The following is a 22,765-nucleotide window of genomic DNA, read 5'->3' on the forward strand; positions in this document are numbered from 1 at the left end:
AGCCAATTCATACAGTAAAACTATTTTTTTTAAAAGGCAGTATTAAGGAGGCCGTTGACAGGAGGAGGGTCTTGCCGACGAAGCTCTGAAAGGCTGCTACCGTTTTACAGTCTCCCAGTCAAACTCTTTGACCTTTGGTTCAACAACTCCTGCCTAAGGGGCTACTGGGACAGCAAATGTAATAACCCCACACCTTCTGCAACTGGCCGAAGCAATCATTACCTCACTGGAGTCCCCTGGGAAGTGCCACAGTAATTGTGTGGCTATAGTGGTTTCCCAGAGCATCAAACCAAGGCATCCAGGCCATTGGTCAAGTAATGCTTGGTGTAGAACAAGAACACACACACACACACAAACTAGTCTTGGGTGGTATACTGGTTCATAGCGAAAACCATTTTTAATTATTGTTATAATATGAATTTCTTATATCGCAATACCGGTTTAAAAATAGCCTACACAATGTTCGGACAGTGGTACAGCTGGAAACTGTTTAAGGGGGGGATCTTTTTCACTGCCGCACCGCTAAAAATGTACCATGAAAGATCAGAAACGGAAGATATAGCTGATGCTGGAGTTGAAAATAATGAGACACTGGGGTTGTCAAAAAAATCAGTTCTCAGATACTTATCGATATTAAAAATGAGTATCTGATTAGATACACATTTTCACCATTATTGATACCAACAGTGCGGTTTCTGCATGCATACTCGCGCAGACCCTCCCCTCCTCTCAATAGCTGCTGAACGTGCTCGCGCTGGTTAACACACACAAATCGAGTTGGCCGAACATGGCATATGTTGCAGTGAAAGGCACTTCGCAAGCTGCTTTAGTACAAAAAAAACAACAACGCAAAAGTGCCGTTTGGGAGTATTTTGCAGACGAGCATGGAAAGGCTAAGGATGTCCATAAGCCTCTATGCAAACAGGGCTACAGAGTCAAGTAGCACGTCAAACCTGGCGAAGCATCTTAAAGACCGACATCCAGGTCTTTATGAGATACTTCGCGAGGTCAGTAAAGCAACACTGAACCATTAAACATTTATCAAAAATGTTAACTTGGTGGGCGCACACCTTAACATTAGCCGTTTATCTATAAGCAGTTAGCCAATAACACAAAAATGTGTTCGGTAAAATACTGTAAAATGTGGTAAACCCCCAATCATACTCAAAAACAAAAAAAAAAGTCGTATACCGTGATACCGACATAACTTTGATACCGTGATATATTAAAAATACCGTGATAATGCATGCACACACGAGTGTGCGTGCAAGACCATCTCCATTTCACTCTGATACAGCACTGGCACTCAGATCCTACCAGTGCCTGAAGATCTCCTTCAGGTGACCCCCCCCTGGCCAATCACATGTTCATTTGGGTCTCCAGTTTACATCTGCGGCAGGAAATCAGAAATCCAAACAGGCTCAGTATGCTTGCACAAAGTGCAGCAGCCTAGGATGAGCTCTGCAGCTGTCGCTATAGCAACCTGAAAACAGTGGCAGCAAATGTAGGGGGAGGAGGGGGTGCTGCAGTTAACCAGCCTGCCACTTAAAATTGTAACAGATGCAATTATATTTAATGGCAGATTCAAGTTAATCAAGTAAGAACAATAAAAAAGAGAAACTTCAAGTTAGTCAAGTAAGCACAATAAAAAAGACACACAGACGGATAACTGTTTCAATTAAACAGAAGTTATCTTCAATCCTCAAGTGGGCCATCATCTTCCCACAAGCCATCGGTTCTGGCAGTAAAATGGAGAGATCCAACAGCACAGAGATAATGTCGGCAGCTCGGCAAAGGGCAAAAATAAAAAAAGACTAAGATCATGGGGGTCTGATGCCAGCCTGCTGTTGCTCAGCAACAGACGCAGTGGTGTTGGCGGGTCAGAGGTCAAACGGGCATCCATCAGCGGGGTAGCTTCCGCATTAGCACAAGCTGATTAAGGGCATTTAAAAAAGTAGCTAATTTGTGTGGTAATTGGATCAGGTTGGAATAATAGTGCTGCAGAAAAAGCAGACCACTCAGATCCTACAAGTGCCTGAAGATCTCCTTCAGGTGACCCCCCCCAACCAATCACATGCTCATTTGGGTCTCCAGTTTACATCTACAGCAAGAAATCAGAAATCCAAACAGGCTCAGCATGCTAGCGGAGAATTCACAAAAACAAATAAGTCACTGTTTAAATAAGTGTGGTTGTTTTAACCCGGATTTAAAAAAAAAAAAAAAAAAAGCTTTTCATTAAGAAATTAATCATTCAAGAGTTTTTATATTTAACGTCTCAGAACATTGACCTGACTGGACTGCACATCCCGGGCTCCACTGGGGTTGGGTCAGGACCCCCCCATCCCCCTCGTCTTCTGCTCTGAGACCAGGGAGCACCAGTAATTGCGTGCTAACCACCCCAAAAAAAAAAAAAAAAAAAAAAAAAAAAAACTCCTCTTTCCGCTTGCTCATGCTCTATCTTTCTCCGCTCTCCTCTTCCCCTTTTCCTTTATCTGTCACCCACTTCTTGCGCCATTCCCCCCCCCCCATTTCACACAGCAGCTGTCAGCTATAAGCGAGGCATTTGCTGCATACAGATGGGATTTTCGGCATACGCAACAGCGGCGTGTGGATCATTAATGGTTGGACTGTGCCAAGCAGAACACTGCAAGTCACCCCCCTTACACTTTAACATGGCGATTCATACAGACCAGCATTCGCTAACTGCCCTCTCACTTTTCATTTCTTGGGGTAGTTAGCACAGCTCTAATAAAGTCTTAACATTGCTGAAAGGCAAAGCTTCTTCAAAGCTACGCTGGCTACATGTCCCAGGATAATCCTCTGCTTATCAACATGAATTTTTTTCCAAACAAGCCGCCGTCCCAAGTACATCAGCCTGAGGTGTGACTGCACTGTAGGAATATTCAAACCAAACCATCTGAACTATTAATATCACTGACATTAAATGTACTCTCAAGCTCCAATCAATAGAAAGCGAATGAACTTTTATTCAATATTTACAGAAATGTAGAAACATGGTGTTTGCATAGATGCTAGCTCAAATTAATTGTATTTATGGGGGGAGCAAACAGCCAGCAGCCAATAACTTGGATGCAGTCCTTCTATGGCTAGAGCTTTTCTGTCGGTAATACTCCCCAGAGGGTCAACTAGGTTTGTTTCTCAGAATAATCTCCTGCATGATGTGAACTGGACACGTGCATATGAGCTACTTAATTGAACCCCCACCTGAATGAGGAAATAGCTGGTAATGTGGTAATAGAGGCAAAACATCAACATTTGTGGAACATTATGGAAGGGGGGACATTTACTTTCAGTTTCAGTTTTGGGAACCTCAGGATCAATGGAAGACTGATTTAGATGGGAGGGGGATTTTTTTTTTTTTGAGGGGGGCCATAACAATTCCAAAGTATGGAAGATTTGTTACAGGATAAGCTGAACTTCTTGTTCCGTCAACAAGGAGGTGGGGAATTAAGTTTTGAATAACCAAAGCCATGCATCTCCCCTGTGGCATCTGCTCCTGTGTAGAAGAACCCGGACATGTGGTAGCTGACGGGCTGAGAGTGACACACTAACAAAGGCAGCGCTGTTCCTTCCTGCCTGCTCATTTGCTATCAGTGCGGAAGCGTGCAGCTGAAAAAAACACCAAGACCAGCACGCACACGCACACAAAAAAGGGGAACGAGACTGCAGTGGAATCGACAGGCCACCAGAAGTAATCACATATCAAAGTTAGGGTGTGCACGCGCACACACACACACACAAAGCAGACTGTGAGTCTATTTTGGGTTCAGCCATCATCCCTCTGCCTCACAAGGCTTCTCACTTCCTCTGGGCACTGGTTTCCATCCAGTCCACCGACACACACACACACACACACACACACACACACACACACACACACACACACACACACACACACACACACACACACACACACACACACACACACACACACACACACACAGTGCAGGACATTTTAGACTGGACCCAGTAAGAGGAACTCAGTGGGAACTGAGAGCTGCAGGTTTCAACACCCCACCACCCCCAACAGGGTTTCCTGGTTCTTGCGAAGTAGCTAGCAAAACAGTTTTAGACGTGAAACCACACACAAGTCTTTAGGCAGCTGTGAGAATATTCTGAGAAGCAGGAGCCCTAAATCTTAGTCTACACAACCATCTCCTCAGATCCATCTGTTTTGTTTACAATCTTGAACTGCATGGAAGCAGGCACGGTTCCATCATGATCAGCAAGAAATGCATTTACACTTAATCAAAAGATAAGCAAGCAAAAAAATAAGACCTCACACAGTGAAAAGTCTAATCTATTTTATTTACACTTGTCTAAGTGCTGCAACTTTGCTGACAGTGTACCATAAGACTGGATCCAGAACAGCCAAGATGTTTAATTAACGTTGTTTAATTAACACTGAGCGCAAATGAACTCATTTAACATGCAGGTCTCAGTTTGCCCCCATACAGAGTGCAAACATATTTTCAGTTATGAGATCAAAACCAACCTTCAAAATGGACATTTTAAGGTCAAGGTGCATTTGAAAGACTGTGTGCACTGGGGGCAGGGCATCAGGAAGAGGCTGGGAACAAGAGGCCACAGACGTCACGTTTCTCCAACCACACATGAGCACCAGACACACGCCAAGTGTCTTAATTCAGTGACAATCATCAGTTCAAAGCTTCTTTTTAATCTGGTTCAAAACAGTAAACCTCAAGTTATTACTGCCAATACTGGATATTAAGCAAATCAAATAACATGGCTATTTCTCTATTAATAACCATAATTCTAGGTGCTGATTAAAATTTTAAAGGTGGATGTTATTTTATATACATCACCATCATGTAAACACAAATTAGGAATTAGCATTTCTGCAGTGCTCAAGAAGCCTGGGACACAATGCGCTGGGCAGATCTTAAACTGAGAAGCTCCTACAGGGGCGATTGATTCATACTGATACAGAGATCGCAGCAAAAAAAACCCAATCAGTCACATACGGAAAGAGAGAAGAGTCGCTGCTGTCCATCTCCTCCACTGACATGGTGTGAAAATGCTTCTGCAGTCTGAAGCCCTCACAGAAAACACACACGGAGATGCTGAGACAGACAGACAGATACATGTAGGCATAGACTCCAGTCCTCCATGTCTGTCAGTCTGGAGGAAGAAAAAAAAATTACACAACGGAGGACAGAGTTTATAAACAGGGCTGGGCCTCATGCCAAGAGCTGGACACAGAGCAAGAGTGAGTGAGTGAGGGAGGGAAGGAGGGAGAGAGAGAGCGAGAGCGAGACAGAAATAGAGGGTATGTGAGAAAGAAAAGGAAACAGGGTTTGATGGGAAACAAGCAGCCAAGGCGGAGAGACCCATGTGGTGTGACTCGGGTCCCGAGTCACATTGATCAGCACGCACGCAGCTTCTAAGCGTTGCATTCGGCCCTGGGCTCTGATTGGCCCTCCCAAGCCAAACACACATTCTGCTTCCCGGGAGGACAACACACTGATTGATGATCCCATTTGCTGGTTCAGTGAAACGCACTCCGGGGTAGGAGGGGGCAACAGAATGTGACGTCCTTTCCCAATATCGTTTATATAACTTGTTTGCCTCTGCATGGAGGTGGAGGGATGGAGAGAGGGAGGGAGGGGAATAGCGCGGGGCTTGGGGTAACTGGTCCGGTGGGCCAATTATCTCACTCAATCCCACAGCAATTAACACTGCCAGGTGGGAGGGGCTACCAATTAACGCATTCGCACGTGAACATCAAAAACACACCTGACAAACATAACCCTCGCTACCATACTTTTCTGCAGGTAGGCACATCAACAAATCCTGCGGCTGGTACGAGTAATAATTCAGACTCTGCACTTTCATCTTTCTGTCTTTTCCAAGCCCATTACACAACCACCATCCTCCAAGCGCCACCACGTGGGAAAATAAATGCTGAAATGCTGCACTTAAACCCGCCCTGTGTACAACACCTCACTGCACCATTCACAGCACTTGTTAAACGTGTCCGGTCCAGTGGACTCCCATTTCTTTCTTACTTTACATCGTTTTAATTAATTCCATTTTCCCAGCCAGCAAGCAAACATGGGATTTCTGTGGGGTTCCCATGGCAACCACAGTTGCTAGGCAACACAAACTCCCCATCTTCCATTCCAGAACTCTGACAGACAAAGAGCGGGAGAGGGAGAGACGTGACTCAAAAGGAAGGGAGGATGGCAACATGAAGGTGGGGTAATGACGGAGGGGAGGCGGCTGAAGGTAGAGGCGTGGAGCAAGGGATCCTTGCACTCTCCATTTGCCTTCATGTTCTTGCATTCCCTTTGTCAGAATTCCCTTTCTCCATACTGTGATTAAAGTCAAGCTCCAACTGATCACTGCACCATGGACCAGAATATCAGATGGCCAGGAGGAGATGGGAAAGAGAGAGACTGAAAGGAGAGATAGTGGTCCAGTCCTCCGCTTCTGCTTTAACAGCCATGAGGAACAAGCAAAGGAAAAAGAGAGGAAACAACACAAAGGTTGAGGAAGAAAAGAGCAGAAGCACATGCAGGTACCACTGCAGGCTGACTGCAACTGCACATGTCAGCCAGTGAAGAGATGGCTGCTGCTGTGCGGCTCATAAACAGAAAGGCTGAAAATTTACAGGCTGTGAGACGGAAGAGCGTCTGTGGTGTATTAATGACTGCATCAGCGCCTCCTCATCTCAACTGTTGGGTAGTTTGGGGGGGGGGGGGGGGCACTCACCAGGTAATGAGAGCAACGGCCTCCTTAACCTCTAATATCAGGCATGACGCTCCTAAACCAAAATTTTCCTCCTCAAAAATGCAAAGGCGCTTTAGCAAAAAAATTACCGCAAGACCCTTCAGACCCAAGGTCACCTGCGTGGTGTTACCACGCTGGTGACATTCACAGCCACCTTATCGCTCTGGCACCTCACACCACCGTAACGCGTCTTGTGTATGGGTGTCCGGTTCATATGAAATCACACATCATTTGAGGAACGTAAAAAGGTTGTCCTCAACATGACCAGCAGTGATCTCACTCTCTGAAGAGGTGAAATTCGCATGCAGCACGCATTCCAGGGTGTAAGAGGCAGTAGCGCAAAGGGCAGAAGCCAGATGTTGACGTAAAAACTGCACAGGCAAATATTTCCTTCATACAAGAAGAGGACGACTCTTTGAATATCGGAATAACACTCAAGCTAAATGAATGTGGTAGACAAGAAAACGGCCTGTTTGTGCATCGACATGATAAGCAATGAAGCCAGTTAGTCCCCGTGAAACCAGATGTTTCCCTGTTTGAGCTGGTTGAACATTCAGGCATGGCTTTGTTTGCAGCAAATGAAAGCGCTTTTCTCTTTTGAAACGTAGTTGTATCCTGTATGCCTTCCTACTGCGTCCCACACCTGGCCAATCAACACACAGGGTGGCTGCCTGAAGCTTCCTACAGAGAGAGTGGGTATATAAAATTCTTAATATGAAATACTTTGCTAATTAAAACCAGTCATTTTTAAGAGCTTGGTTACAGCTATAATATGTGTGGATTAACGGATCTAAGGCGTGCTATAGAATAAAATAGATTAGATCAGTTTGCATGCTAAAATGAACCACAAGATTCATCAGTTCAGTTAATGACCCCAGCATAAGGGTACAGAAACACTTCTGCACCAAATGAGCATATCAATGACTGGCCTACCATATCTGTGACTGGCCTACCATATCTGTGACTGGCCTACCATATCTGTGACTTCACACACATGTGGGAGTCCTTCAAATTCATCCCACAGGACAACAGAGACAGATACTCTCTATGGTGTCCAAAAGCCCTGGACCACATCCAAGGATCTGAGAACCTCTTGTTCTGCAGCTTGTGTCCACACGCACACCACAGTAACACCACATAAAGCAAGAGAGCTATGATGCGCGTGTGCACACACACACACACACACACACACACACTCTAAATTTCCCTCAACTGTAAATAAATTGCTGCTCTTCTTCAATTTGCAAATAACACCCTGTGAAACGCAATTTTTTTTTATGGAGTACAAAACTGATCTCTTGCCAGAAACGACACCTTTAGCGAGCACCTAACACACCTTACTCAAAAATAATAATAAAAAAAAAAAAAAAAAAAAAAGATTTAACGTCCCAGTCCCAACTGTCAAGCAGAACTGTGAGAGCTTAGGGACCTCAAGAAACTGTAACTTTAGAATTACACCCAGAAAGGCCTGATACATCACAACAACAAGCAAACATTCCAGATGATTAACCAAGGGAACACACCAAGATTATGAAAGGCCAACAAGTCGATTCATTCATAATGCTGCAGCAAGAACTGAAACTGGAGATCCACTGGAGATGAGGTTGTGTGAGCAAGAATGAATAAAAAGATTTTTTAAAGATGAGTGAGGAATCAATACATACAGGAAATGGCTGGCTACGGTTATTTCTGCTACGCCATGTCTATCCACCTTCCACGTGACTGACATGTACCACACCTTATAAGGACATGAAATTTTGACATGCACATAATTAGGGCTCCAACAAGACATTTGTCGGTTGATAATGGATCTTTAAAAGGACAGTTCACCCCAAAACTGAAAAATAAGTGTTCTGGGGTGTTTTAGTGCTATTTATCCATTCTGGATTGTTCTGATGGGAGTTGCTTAGTTTTGAAGATACGGGCTGTGGAAATGTTGGGCTTTTCTAGAACATAATGGGAGTGAATGGCATTCTTTCTGTGCTGATTAAAGTTCCAGAAAAATACAGTTGATCCAACGGTATCATGATATCAGATATCATGATACAGTTATTGAAGAAAATCCCTTTAATGTAGGAACTGTTTTCTTCTACTGAACTACACACACCAATCATATCACTGTGCAAAAGACAGAAGCATGAGCACCAAGCACTATCTTTCTATCTAACTCCCAGCAGAACTACCTAGATGAATAGATAGCACTAAAACCCCTTTAAAACATCTCTCTTCAGTTTTGGGAGTGAACTTCGGCCTTCAATATCAGCTAATTATAATTTATCAGCATCAACAGAGTCCATAAACATTTATTTATTAATGTTTAATTAATTGCGTCTTGTCCAGGATATATTCAATTCATAAAGATACAAAGCTCTCTCTTCAAAACATTATGATTACTTATTTAAAAACAATGTATTATATGGACAACTACACAAAAGAAGCATATATTCACGAAAAAGTAACATTTCTCATGCAACTGGTCACAAGGCACATTTACTATAGTAAAGCAGTGCATGTAGATCCACATGAAGATGAACGCAGGGCCAAGATGGGATTTCAGAGCGCTTTCGTCAGCAGCAGCCACTCCAATAACCACATCTCCAGGGTAATCACAGGATTCCAAGTGAAGCTGACATTTACGGTGCCTGCTCTTCACGTCCTCACTCACAATACAAACAGAGCACTTTGGCTTTAGTACGGCATGCAATGTTTTGGACCATTTAAATTTTTTATTTAAATGCAAGGCAGTGTTTGCGAACCCAGGTTCTCAGGAACCTCCAGACGGTTCCCATTTTTGCTCCCTCCCAGCCAAAAATGTGGACTGTATGGGGGTCCCCAAGGAGCAGGTTGGGAAACACTGATGTAAGGTCTTATAACTAAATATTAAAGTATAGCAAAGACTTTTCTCAAATGGAATGAATGTTTAAATAGGATAAACGGGGTCAAATTTAGCAGCTATCAATTTTTATAACAGCGGCAATTCTATGCTAAACTGCTATTATATGACCAAATAAAACAAGCTAAAAAAAATATTGAAATTTGTTAACAAACGTGTACAGTTGCACCTTGGAACACAAACTTCCAGACCCCCACTGACTGCCTAGTTACCAACTCATTCAGCTACCTAACTACTGATAAAAACCATTATCAACATAAAACTAATACAATCAAAAAAGCACACATACAAAAAAAAGACGATTTCATGTTCTGAAGCGAGAGCAGATGCATGCGTACCACCTTCAAGTTTCGCTATATTTTCATTTTAAGTTTTACAGTTACTCTCACTACAAAACACCACACACACTGAACGCAGCTTTTGCATGTCGAAACTGGTCGAGGTGTACTGCAAGACAGAGCGGTTCATAGGCATCAGCATCCCAGTAGGTCTGTTAGCCTTTGTGCCAGCCCATCTGAGATGTGTCTCGATCTGTACAAGTTTCAGTAGGCCTGCTTTGTTTCATCCGGTTCTGTGTTTTCGGTGGAGTTGCAGCTATATTTTTCTTGACCAACTCATACAAGGTCTGAATTGGTAGAGTTGAACGCGTCTGAACCCATACAAGTTTTAGCGGGAACAGTCTAGTTTCAAGACTTTGGTTGAGTTAAGAGGCGTTGCAGTTCCAAGGTTCTACTGTACACAGAACCTTACAAAACTAGTCAATAATTGTGCTTAAGTAGTGTATCAGAGTGTCACATTAAGTTTCATGCTGAGAAAAATGAGATTGTCATGGGAACCGACAATTTCAAAGCTGCTTTTGGAAAACAATGAGAAGGGAGAAAAATGCAAACTGAAATTCCCTCATTGCAATTGCACTAAAATTATTTGCCCAATTTAACATCCAGCATGCCTTCGTCAGTGTGGACTCATCCACCTCTGAATCCCTACACTATTAACATTACAATTTGACGGAGGAACCATTCCTATTTCCTTGGCAATTCCCCAGTCCCTATGGGAGATGCAACAATTGCAATTTTCTTGGCCGATTCCACTTTCTTTTACTTGTGTGACTGGCCAATACCGATTTTTGCAGATTATGATTTTCTTTCTAAGAACTATAACATACAACTATAACAGTTTAGCAAACAAAAAATCAGCCTCTCTTCAATGCTAATGTTTTTCAGAATAAAAGAAATCGTTAAACTTCACAATTTCCCCCAAACTGCACTAAGTTACAGGATCTTCTCTCACTTAAGTCTCAAGATAAAGTGATATATTTTTCTGACATATTTTACTTTATCAAACAAGAGCAGGTGCAACAGATTTAAATAAAAAAAAAGTAATATTTTCCAGTATGTTTAAATTCACCAGAAAACAAACACTTTTGACCTTTTTCTCTTTTTTAACTTGTCTTAAAAAAGTCTATGGGTTACAAATCTCCAAATAAAACTGAAGTGTACTATACTCTTCAAAACGGTACCACGGGCAGGGCAATATCATACATACAGATTCTGCATGTTATGCACATACAATTCTTGCATAAGCTAGATTAAGATCGAGTTTTTTCATACCTTCATACTATACCAGGGGTGTCAAACTCCAGTCCTGGGGGGCCAGAGCCCTATGTAACTTAGCCCTTTCCCTCTTCCACCATAAATGATTCAGCTCAGGAACTGTGTGGTAATTAGTTGAATCAGGTGTGTTAAATGAGGGGAAATCAAAAATTGTGCAGGGCTCCGGCCCCCCAGGATCAGAGTGTGAGACCCCTATACTAAATGGACATTACAGTGCAGGTGGTTAAAGTTCTGGGTACATTTCTACTCTGCCACAAGAAAAAAGCTTAGCTAGCTTCACAATTTTAATAATCTTCAACAGGAATAATCTAGTATGTGTTTAATAATCAGTTTAAATTTCACTTCCGATGTTTCACTACGTTTCCGAGGTGGTTCCCGCATGGTTTACATCTATTAGAAATTGCAAGCTTTGTGTCGTCTTCACTCACAGTAGAGAAATTCCACGCTAGCTACATGTTAGCATGTGGCTGTGAGTGTGCTCACAGCTGTGAGGCTATTGCCTGTGCCGCTGAGCATGTGTGAAATGGACCAGTTTAGTATTGGAAGTACATGAGACTGATCGCAAAGGCAAGCTGAAAATTGGCAGATTGGGGTCCCTGGCCGATTGATCAGTGCACCTCTAGTGCCTATGAATTACAGTTCATAACAAAACACCAATACAGGTTCTGTGTGCTTGTGACTTCAGAAGGTTGCCTGAGTATTAGGGGTCGCATGACTTAAGATGCCAAAAAGTCGACAGTTATGTCCGGAAAATCAAGTTGATGTCATCAAATCGCTGATAACATCATTAATAAATCCACAGAAAGGAACACATTGCAACAAGTGACAAATCTGTATTTGCAAAACTTACTGCACATGCTGACAAGACAGCTCATACATCTTTTACTCAGGACAGAGACAAGTAGAAACAAGAGCAGGTTGCAACGCAGCAGCAACAATATATGAAACAATAAAACTTGTATGTAGGGCTGTAACAAATCGAATAACTATTGCAAAAAAAATCCCCGATGCAAATTTTTTGCTTCAATGCTTCGTTTCACTGTACTGCTCAGTGATCACCTTGTTTCACGCGGAGGATTATTACTGTCACACGGCATGCTTATGCCGCATTACGTGCAGCAGAGCAGTAGGAAAAACAGAGTGGTGACACTCCCACATGGGGCCCATTGTAAAAAGCCAGAGGAATTTTCTTCCGGGTCATGGGGATAGTAAACAGCTCCAAACATTGACAGTCACAGAATAAAATCACATTCGTATCCATTGCTTACCAAGCACTTTACATGGTATGTTCATAGAATAAGATAAAAAAAAATACATTAATACATTAACTGTCATTAAAATACTAAATATTATTTCGTTGTTATATGTGCTCAGCATTAGCCATTAATGTTTATCATAATTAATAGTTTAGCAGCTATCGAGGCTAATGTTCCCATTTCACTGATGATTTGGTAGATTACTATTGACGCAGGGCAACGTTACATATTAAAAGCCTTTGATAACCAGAACAACTTATCTGTACTGCTACAAGGTTATACACCTGATTAAAATATCAGTTTACAGCTCTCCTCGGGTTACATGGTTCACTGTGAATTTACTACCAAAATTTATGACAAAATAGCTTAAATTATTTTGTTAATTTGCCAAAAAATAAAACAATAAAGTAAAGGTTATTTTTACATGTGCTTTTTAAGTGCTGCATTTGTAAACAGCACTCGAACATCAAGTGCTTTTTTCACATTGTTCGTTCCCCTCATTGTTGAATTACTTAGAATATTATTGAAATAAAGTACAAACTTCTGTTTGTCCATACTGACCTTTTTTTAACCCTTATTACCCCCACCCCTTGTCCCTAAAGTGTGAAGGGGACATTACATATAATGGTAGTTTTTGCAACGTTTGCCCACCTTAGCTTGATTTATGGATAAAGAATGACAATGGATTTTGAGCACGGGACACATTTGAGAGGGACACTTTCCATACAAGCAAATAAACCGGAAGGCATATTTTGCCTGGCAGCCTTTATGAAACATTATACAATATTATTTGTATGTCATTTCGAATGGGAAATGTTTCAAAATTGTTTGAAAGTTAAATCGTGTGCAAAATTTTCTCTCTGAAATTACGGAAAGTTCTAGCATGTTGCATGCGAAAATAGCAGCTGCCGGCTTGCCAGAGGACTGGTGCTCGAGATCTAGAAAGTTACGATTGTTTAGAGACTATTCTTAGTGTTCAGAGAACATGCATTGCACAAACGTCTGCACACTTATGGTTATTTGTGGCTTGACTTCTACATAGAGCCTATATATGCTGGGTCACTAAAGATCCAGACTGTAAGGCGGGACCCTTGCAGTTGCAAGGCACTTCCTCACCGAAGTTCAGGAACATAGTTCCTGGGCCGTCTCAGCCAGGAACTTTTGCAGCTCTTGGCCACTTTCATGCGTCTCTTTCCCCTTGCACAACAGGAACTGTGAATTTATGCTAAATAACCATGTAATTCCTTAAGAAACTACATCACCCCAAATCAATGGAGGATAAACAAGTAGTTTTTGTCATTTATTGGGAGATCAACTGCGATCAAAATGGGTCACAGCCTTTTATTTATATTTATATAACCCGTAACATTTTTATAATTCGTAATTAAATTCTGGCCAGCACAATAATCTTTCTTTTTCCATAGAGAAAAATAATAATAATAATAATAAATATATTTGTGTGTATATATATATATATATATATATATATATATATATATATATATATATATATATATATATATATATATATATATATATATATATATATATATATATATACACACACACACATATATACATACACACACACACACACACACACACACACACACACACACAAATAAAAACAACATTATTCCACTAGTAAGCTCTTGCAAGTTTCACTGCTGGCACTGGTGACATTAGACAAAAATATATTGGTTATTAATCGAATTTTATGCGGCAAAAATATGGAAATGGAACTATGAAAGTATTCATTAATGCATTAAATGTAACTGAGGTATAAAAATTATTCCATTTGCTCAGTTTTTGCTCCACTGCTTCTCCCACTCCCCTGGACTTCTGCATAACTGGTATTCTCTGAGGCATCCATGTTGTTAGTGTCATAATCACGTGATCAGAGACTAGTCAATGTCAAGCTCTAAGCATCATTGCAGAGCAGTAATCGACTTGCGTGTCCAACCCCTACTGAGGACAGGTGCTACTTTTTCCACATATACTGAAGTCTCCCCAATGACATGCCTTTGCTCTTCTATGTACAAAGCAGCACCATACATGAATCGGCCCACAATAATTGCTATTACCGGGACACTTAAAACACAAACAACATACCAAAGCCCTGCTACTTCAAGGTTCAGGAATGGAAGTCTTTCAACAGCTACATAACTGTGCAAGGTCACGTGATTCTCAATCCCCACCCAACACATGCAAAAAACTGGGGATGTGTCATTCAAATGAGGCTTGACCGGGCCTCTCTGCGCTGGCTCGGGCTGAAAGCTGCGTGAGTGCCTGCAGGAGGAGAGAAGGCAGAGCACAGCATCCCAAAAGGAAGGAGAACAATAATCAACCTTAATGAGGCTGGGAGGGACTTCTTAGGGCTGTTCCTGACCGAATTCCTACTGGCTGCCATGGCCACAGAGGAATGAAGTCCCACCCCATCGCACTGGACTCCATTTTTCCTACCAATTATGACAGGTTGGATCCCCACTCTTGAGGACCATAAAATGCTGTGGTGATGGGGCATGGGCTTCCACCTCATTGGTCCATTAGAAAAAGTGGGGAGGGATTTCAGCTAACTTTTGTTACATCAAATTTTTGAGACACTTTTTTGTACAAAGATTTGCACACATTGTGCTGGGACTGACAAGCTACCTGCTACACTCATGTGTGCAATAAATGATTTACAATGTGCTTCAAGCTTCAAACAAAACAGACCCCTAAAGTTACTGTTGGGAAGACACAGAACAGTTCCGTTTGGGCTCTTTTCTGCCAAGGAGCTGATTGGTGAACTGCGACAGAGAGCACGCCTGATCACTTCCCCTCAAGTACATTTTTCCTTTTGGTAGACACTCAAAATGTTAAATATGAAATACTTACTCCAGGGTATCCCAACGACCCAAAAATTACATTACTGGCAATAGAACAGCTAGCGACATGCTAAGCCCACCCGCATCTATAAGGGCCCATGAACCACAAACAGAGGATACATCATTTATTTATAGTAGAAATACCTTTTTTTTTTTTTTTACTCAAACCAAATCTATATCACCCAGAATAACAAAACAGACTCAGGACCAGTATACCAGAGTGATTCAACAACATGAAATGCAGATTCCTGCCCACAGTGTTTAATGCTCTACTCTAGAGAACTGCTTTGCATACAATTTACACAGATTCCATATCTACACATAAATGGTTGAGTAAGAGCTAGAGGCTTTCTAGCGCCTATTTCTATCACAGTAATAAGGCAGACATCTTTGTACAGTAACAGTGCATTTTCAAAGCTGGAAATAAATGCTTCTGTGCCTTGTAGTGTTACCATGGCTTGAGAACATGAAGCTTTGCCAGCCGGCTGTATTTCATATGGACTAACAGCAGACACTCTCAGCACTGGGCAGGTTGGCCCGAGGGTGCCAAGGATTAAGAAACCCAAAGTTCCTTAGTACACGTAACAAAAACCCTGTAAACGCCATCTTCAGGTAAAGGTGCAGGTAAGGGCGTGAACTGGCTTATCGCCGGCATGCCATGTCTATTGGTGCAAACACTGAATTTCCTTACTACACTGTCCATTTTTCTAGGGGAAAGTAGTAAACAGACTACATCTGCAACATGCAAATAAAGCTCAATTTCATACTTGTTTTGTCAACATATCTATAAGTGTCTAGTTTAAAATACGCGTCCTGAGTGCTAGAAATACCAGAACAGAAGTAATACAGTGAAATGCTTTTAGTGTTAAGCTTAAAGGCAACACTTAAAATATGCTGGAGACTTTCAAGGGAAAAGCAGCAAAAACATATCAAATTCATACAGCTGTTACACTATGAAGGACGATCAGAACACCTGGGGAATATTATTCCAGCACCAGTCTGCAGGAAAGAGATTTAACACTTCAGCTCTATGAGATATGGGTGAATATATGAAGCAGATCAAGATGAATGTACGGAATAATTAGACACCTTCAAAATGACTGACATAAAACAGGACTCAGAGGAGAATGTCCCAGTGTGTAAGAACTTACTGACTTGTCTTCCTGAAAGAATGTTATTTTACCAAGCATTTTAGTAAATGCACCATCACCCACAGCAACAGAACACATTTCGGTATTTACATAGCTGAGTATTTGACGGGGGCTCCTTGTCACATCAGGGCCCTCCCAGGATTTGAACCGGCAGCCTGCCTTGGGAGTGGCTGGTTAATGGTGATGTAGCCACTGAGGGTAGCCACAAGTTCTTGAGGGACAATAAGTCACAACATCCTATTTTAACAATGAGTTTTTATTCTTTTCTTAAATAAAAGCTTTGTTCGTGACTGTTACATCTGAAAGCTGGGCCTGTCGCAACAGAGATCCTGAAGGAACTCTGGGAACGAGCCAGATGTTGTAAACTGAATTTCCCGTTACACACACCAGACCCCCAGAGACCCACTATTTCATGCCCAGAGGTTTCAGAGGCTTATTTTGCATCGGAAAAGCAGCAGATTGAGTCTACTATTATACCAGATATACAGGCCAGGCATAAATGTTCTCAATTAGGTATGTTCTAAGGGCATCAATTCAAAAGCAATTGTATAACGAGAAATTTATTCATGTTTGCAAATTAAGACTGAGTACAGGTAAAATGTATTAAACACACATGTAATGAGTCAATATGTATAACGCTCTCATTGGAAAAAGGACAGGAATGTGCATAAGCTTTGCGTTGAAGGATGGTGATGTAATGGATAAGATACCTCCTAACAAGAAGCTAAACTGTCTTGGATTTTAAATCTTAGCTCACCTTCAACAATATGCTAGGGCTTCTGATGGCAGCTCTTAGTTCATCTCAACTCCAATACTTGGGAGAAAATCAGAGATCCTTACCAGGCTAGGAATGTGGTAATCAATAGAAGACTGGTTCACAGACCAACAAAGTGAGACAGGTTAGGAGAAAGAGCGACAGGGAACTGCATCCCCACGACAACGTGGGGCAGCTGTGAAAGAGGTGCTGAAACCCTGCCTTAATGGACTATCCTGGGGAAACAGCGAGAAAAGTACGCTCTGATCCACCAGTAACCGAGAGCCAGGTCCCCGATCGGGGATTCTGAAGTTAATTACGGCAGGTGGGGGAGTGTTGAGGCAAATTACCGCGGGCTGATGTCACTGGGGACGAGCAGCGCGCAGTAAGTAAAGCCTTCCCAGCCACCAAGGACTTACCCGTCTCATGAGGAAGTAGGCATGAATGGCTCACCACCGCAGAGAAACGGCGGCACTTTCATTCGTACAGACAAAAGGGGCAGATACCCAGGCACTTCGTCACCCCCTTGTGTTTGCACCTGAGGGCTCCTTGATATTGCTACCGGCAATCCCCTCACAGCAATGCAAGTTGAGTTCCATATATACAGAAACCCCTCCCCCCTGCCCGCCCGCCCGCCCACACACACACACACACACACACACACACACACACACACACACACAGTAGCCAGATCTAGGGCCTTTGATGCAATTGCTTGCCCTCTAGGCAGCTTGACCAAAGAGCAAATTAAACCATTTTTGAAGGGTCTGCTGCAAATCATTTAAAACCACCCTTTCATTGCAGACATGGTTGCACCATTTTAAACAGTTCATTGGCCGTCATTGATGGGTGACGAGGTCCCCTGCCAGGCATTAGCGCCCCACCACAAAAAAGCAAAGGCATCCAAGGCATATGGCACAGGATGACACTCACCTATCTTCTGGTTAAAGATTTTGTCGAATGTCAGCTCATCCCTCTCTTCTAGGTACTTCTGCATGACGCTCCGAATACTGAAAGGAGGAGGAAATAGGGCAAGTGAATCAATTAAAAAAAAAAAAATGCGGAGGTGGAATGCGACCAAGAGTCATCACTCAATGTAAGCAAAAAAATCAGAGTCCGGTACCCTCAACCCTGGAAGCCACTGCATTCACTGCAGCCTTGCCAACCCGTCTCAGTCCCCGTTCTATCCCTCCCTGACCAGAGAAAGAAGACAGCTGGGACACCCCGAGATGCAGTGTTAATAAGCACCTCGTTGGGGAGAATGATTCAATTAGCAGGCTCCTCTGTGGGCCCATTATCATGCTGAAGCCGTCCCGTTGAGGGTGGGGAGGACTGGCCACACGTGTGATCATCTGTGTATGCATTCGGGAGTATGCTGAGAACGGGGGGGGGAATCACTGCAGCCTGCCACACGCGACTAACTTGCTTGCCAGCACAACATTTTCTCAGTCCCCTCATCACAATAAATACTGAAGACCCCCCCCACTGCACAGTGTGAAAAATGAAACTGAAAGTGTTTCATATCAGGCAGAGATAATCCACTCTATTAAACAAGCTGCAACTGCTCTCTCCTCACAGAAGGCAGGAGACTGACCCCAAAAAAAATCCCACCAAGAAACCTGTTCAGCCAGTTGGCACGATTACATTTTTTTAAACCAGGACAGGTACAAACAGTCTTGTTTTTAAATTCTAGACACGAAAGGCAACTGCAAACAAATACAATTTGAAAGTAAGCCATCTTAAATATGATTAAGATACTCCGATACAATTTAAATCAGAATTGCATTAGAAGATATTCAAACAGTTAAAAAATAAAGCTATTGCTTCAAGAAAGGAAAAAAGATCAAAATCCTACATGACGCATAATATTATTATTTCAGTCTAAATGTGTGCATTTTAGTCTTTTGAAGAAGCCATGAACCGTGAATGAAGCACCATGCTAACTAATAGGGGTGTAACAATATACTTAGCCTACGAGACGAGACACGATATTGGGTTCACGAGAACAAGATGAAACAATATTTTAAGGAAAACTTCAAAAAGGAAATATATTACTTAAAAGCACCCTTTCACCGTTTATATTTTCAGCTGGGTACCCAAAATGCTGCCACACAAAATATTTAAAAGTGTCTGGGGCATCTACAACGGTAATTTCGTCAGACGCTGACATGCTTACAGCAGCTGATTTGCAGCGCCTTTACAAGACCGCTTTTCACTCCGACAAGAAATCTCGTCATGTTGTAATATCGCGAGATCGTTACACCCCTACTAACTAAATGTAACTGACACAGACTCAAATGAATCAAGGTGTTTCACAGCAGGCAACAGAACTGCAAAACACGTCCTGCTCCCCCCCACCTACAACAATAAAACATCGATGAACACCAAACAGGACAAGCAATATCATCAGCTGGAGAAAAACAGGAGCACACCAATCACATGTCAACAGGACTGCAACTCCCAAGAAGCCTTGCCAACAGGGGGATAGATGGAGGTAAGTTCTCTCAAAATACCCATAATTCTTGAAAAAACATCACATGAGTATGATTTTTATTCAATGTACCCTTGTGTGAAATTTAGATGGTGTGGTGGCACAATGTATCAAAACACTGGCAGGATATACAACAGTTTGGCAAGGCAAATAGAAGTTAGTAGTAGAAAGAGTCTCGTTGCAGAGAACATTTCCTTTAGTAAAAGCTCAAACCATTTTTGTCCAGCTTCAAACAGGGTTACTTAAAAAAACATTATAAATAATAATAATAATAATAATAATAATAATAATAATAATAATAAATATATATATATATATATAAAAAATCTCTCAAATGCTCCCATATATGGAATTGTATCTGGCCACTTGAAACTTCTGAGAACAGAAAACTTTAGCTATTTAAATACAATCCATCATCAAACTGCATAAAATAAGCATAAACCAAAAGGCATGTGAGCAATTTTACATCACATCTGATCTCACTTTTTCCTATTGTTCAGTATGGTGTTCTCACATGCAGCTTGACAGCAAAAGTTCTGCTTTGTATCTTCTTGCGACCTCCACTTTCTGAACACCAGGGCATCCTGAAGATGTGCCGGTCAGAAAAATGCTTTAAAATGCTGGAGGTGGTGACCTTAAAGACACTGACCACAGAAAGGAAGACCCATCTGGCATTTCTTCAAACATCTAAAAAGGTCTATCATTAGTGGTGGGGCTCATCTAAAAAAGAAAGTGTGCAGGTTCCCGGGATATGCGAGTGTACCAGTGTACCATCAGGGAGGCCGCCGGCCAACAGACCCTGCAGAATCGCCCTCAATGGAAGTGCTTGAAGCGGACCACACACACATACACGGGGACCAGGATAATGCATGTACGTACACACACACACACACACACACACACACTTTATATATATATTGTGAGCCAGAGACATTTCCGAGAAGATTACCTGCTGTGAGACACAAGCATTTTCCTGCTGATCTACAGTGGATGGTTACACCACAAAATTGCCAGACTGAGCTGAGAAAAAAGCAGTTAAAAGGAAGACATGGCATGGTTATGAAATTACTTGCCTAGAGGTGATTCAATGCAACTATTTAAAACTGGCAAAAATGAGAAGTTGAAAATTGTGTGTCACATACAAATTTAGTTACAAAAAACTGTCTGGGTGTCGAAACATACTGACTGAGGAACTCTGCGCTGAATAAACACCTTCCTGTGTAAATATATGCATCATGCTCCTGTTCTGTAGATTGTAACACTGCCCTGATTCGGACATCATTTTCTCATACTAAGCTAACTAATTAAGGAGCATTATTAATATACAGAACAAATGCAAGATCTTGTTTACTTGAAAAGGGAGCATGTCGACATATGCGTGCGCAGACACCAAAAAACTTCAGGCAAAACGGTCAAATTTGAGGTAATGATGATTACAGGGGTCACCCACAGCTATCAAAGCGCATGGCACCATGCCAGGCTTGATATTTACACTCTGTGCCACACGGTTGTCTTATCAAGAGGCATTTGTTTTGGTGCCACCACTGCTAACAAAATTTCAGGGTAAAGCTCTAATCCAGCATTGACAGAAGACAGTGGGCCTGTTCATCACACTATAAAAATATTTCCAATGCTTGTAAAACAGTATCCTGACTGGGTACAGTTAACGGAGGCAATTGGACAAAAAGATCCATCAGATTAAGTCGGTGCAGGCGACGCAAAGTATAGACATAATCTGGTTTGTGAAGTGAGGTTAACATCAGCAGTATGTCTCCATACGTAAAGGATGCCACATGAGCTTCTAAACCTCATGCTTCAGCAACTTCCTGGTGTCTTTGCTTTGCCCACATGATGTGAAACAATGTTGGAAAAAAAAGTCCTTCCTTCCTGGTGGTATCAGATACTCAAAATTCGCCACAAAAATTTTACTAAATCAGTCAATTCAAAATAAGTTGAAAGGTAAAAAAAAAATCCAAAATTTAATAACCAGATGTAACACTGAGTGGTGAACACTCTCACACAGACGTTTGTTTTGTCTTTTATAATGAAAGCAACATTCTCAAATATGTCACACCAAAACATTTTCCTACAGATCCTCATTACTCGGTTAACAAAAAACAATCCTTAAGTAATAGTTTTGGAAATCTGACACATAATTCCTAAATTTACCCAACATTCTCCTAAGACTCTGCTGGTTGTGATGAACCAAAATCAATGATTTATCACTAGAAATAGGAGTGCCTAACAGACATGAGCTATAGCCACAGGAACTCATCGATACATACCTACAGATCTAACCCTACTTCAGGTCTAACTGCTGAAACACAACCCTACATAGTTATAATGTCGGTTCATTAATTAAATGGGTCTGCACATCATAAGCACCTACAGAAAAGGTCCTTTAAAACTTCTAAATTGCATTATAAAGGTTTATAATTAGCTCTAGCCAGGGTATGATGGGGCTCATGCCAAACACAAACGTATATGTTTGATGTTACCCCATCAATGGCTCACATGGTCAGAGATCAAATCTCCCACATTTGCCCTCATACTCTCCCAATGCCCTTCCCTCCTGCTACTGGGCACTTCTAAACTACCTTCTTAGCTACCCCACCATCAACCATCATTATCATGCCTCTTCTCCAACCTCAAGATACCCACGCTCTCCCCTGATCATGTGATTCAAATAATCTCTCTCTCTCTGCCTCTCTCTCTCTGACAATACTGGGAGGCCACCTGACCAACTCTCTCAGCTATGCCGCCAAAGTCTCACCTAACTGCTAGCAGTCTCAAGCTTGGCCTGATGGGAATCTAACAGCGCTTTGCGATCTCAACAGTACCACATTGGCTCAGTGCTGCCATCTGACAACAAACACATTCTATTTATTTGTCTCTCTCATTTAAAAAAAAAAAAAACATTAAGGGACTTTTTAAGGGTTCCGATTATAATGCTACTCACCTCAAAC

At 41.9% G+C, this 22,765-nt stretch overlaps 1 protein-coding gene across 1 annotated transcript in view; it reads right to left on the minus strand.

The window, feature by feature from the left end:
- The window catches only part of grk3 (G protein-coupled receptor kinase 3), a 43,010-nt gene that overhangs the window by 15,665 nt on the left and 4,580 nt on the right, over window positions 1–22,765 (minus strand). The window contains exon 2 of the mRNA XM_049019759.1: window positions 18,242–18,318. Coding sequence (XP_048875716.1) covers window positions 18,242–18,318 — 77 coding nt within the window. The remainder of the gene's footprint in view (window positions 1–18,241; window positions 18,319–22,765) is intronic.

This window comes from Brienomyrus brachyistius, chromosome 7, assembly GCF_023856365.1.
Source record: "Brienomyrus brachyistius isolate T26 chromosome 7, BBRACH_0.4, whole genome shotgun sequence".
NCBI lineage: Eukaryota > Metazoa > Chordata > Actinopteri > Osteoglossiformes > Mormyridae > Brienomyrus > Brienomyrus brachyistius.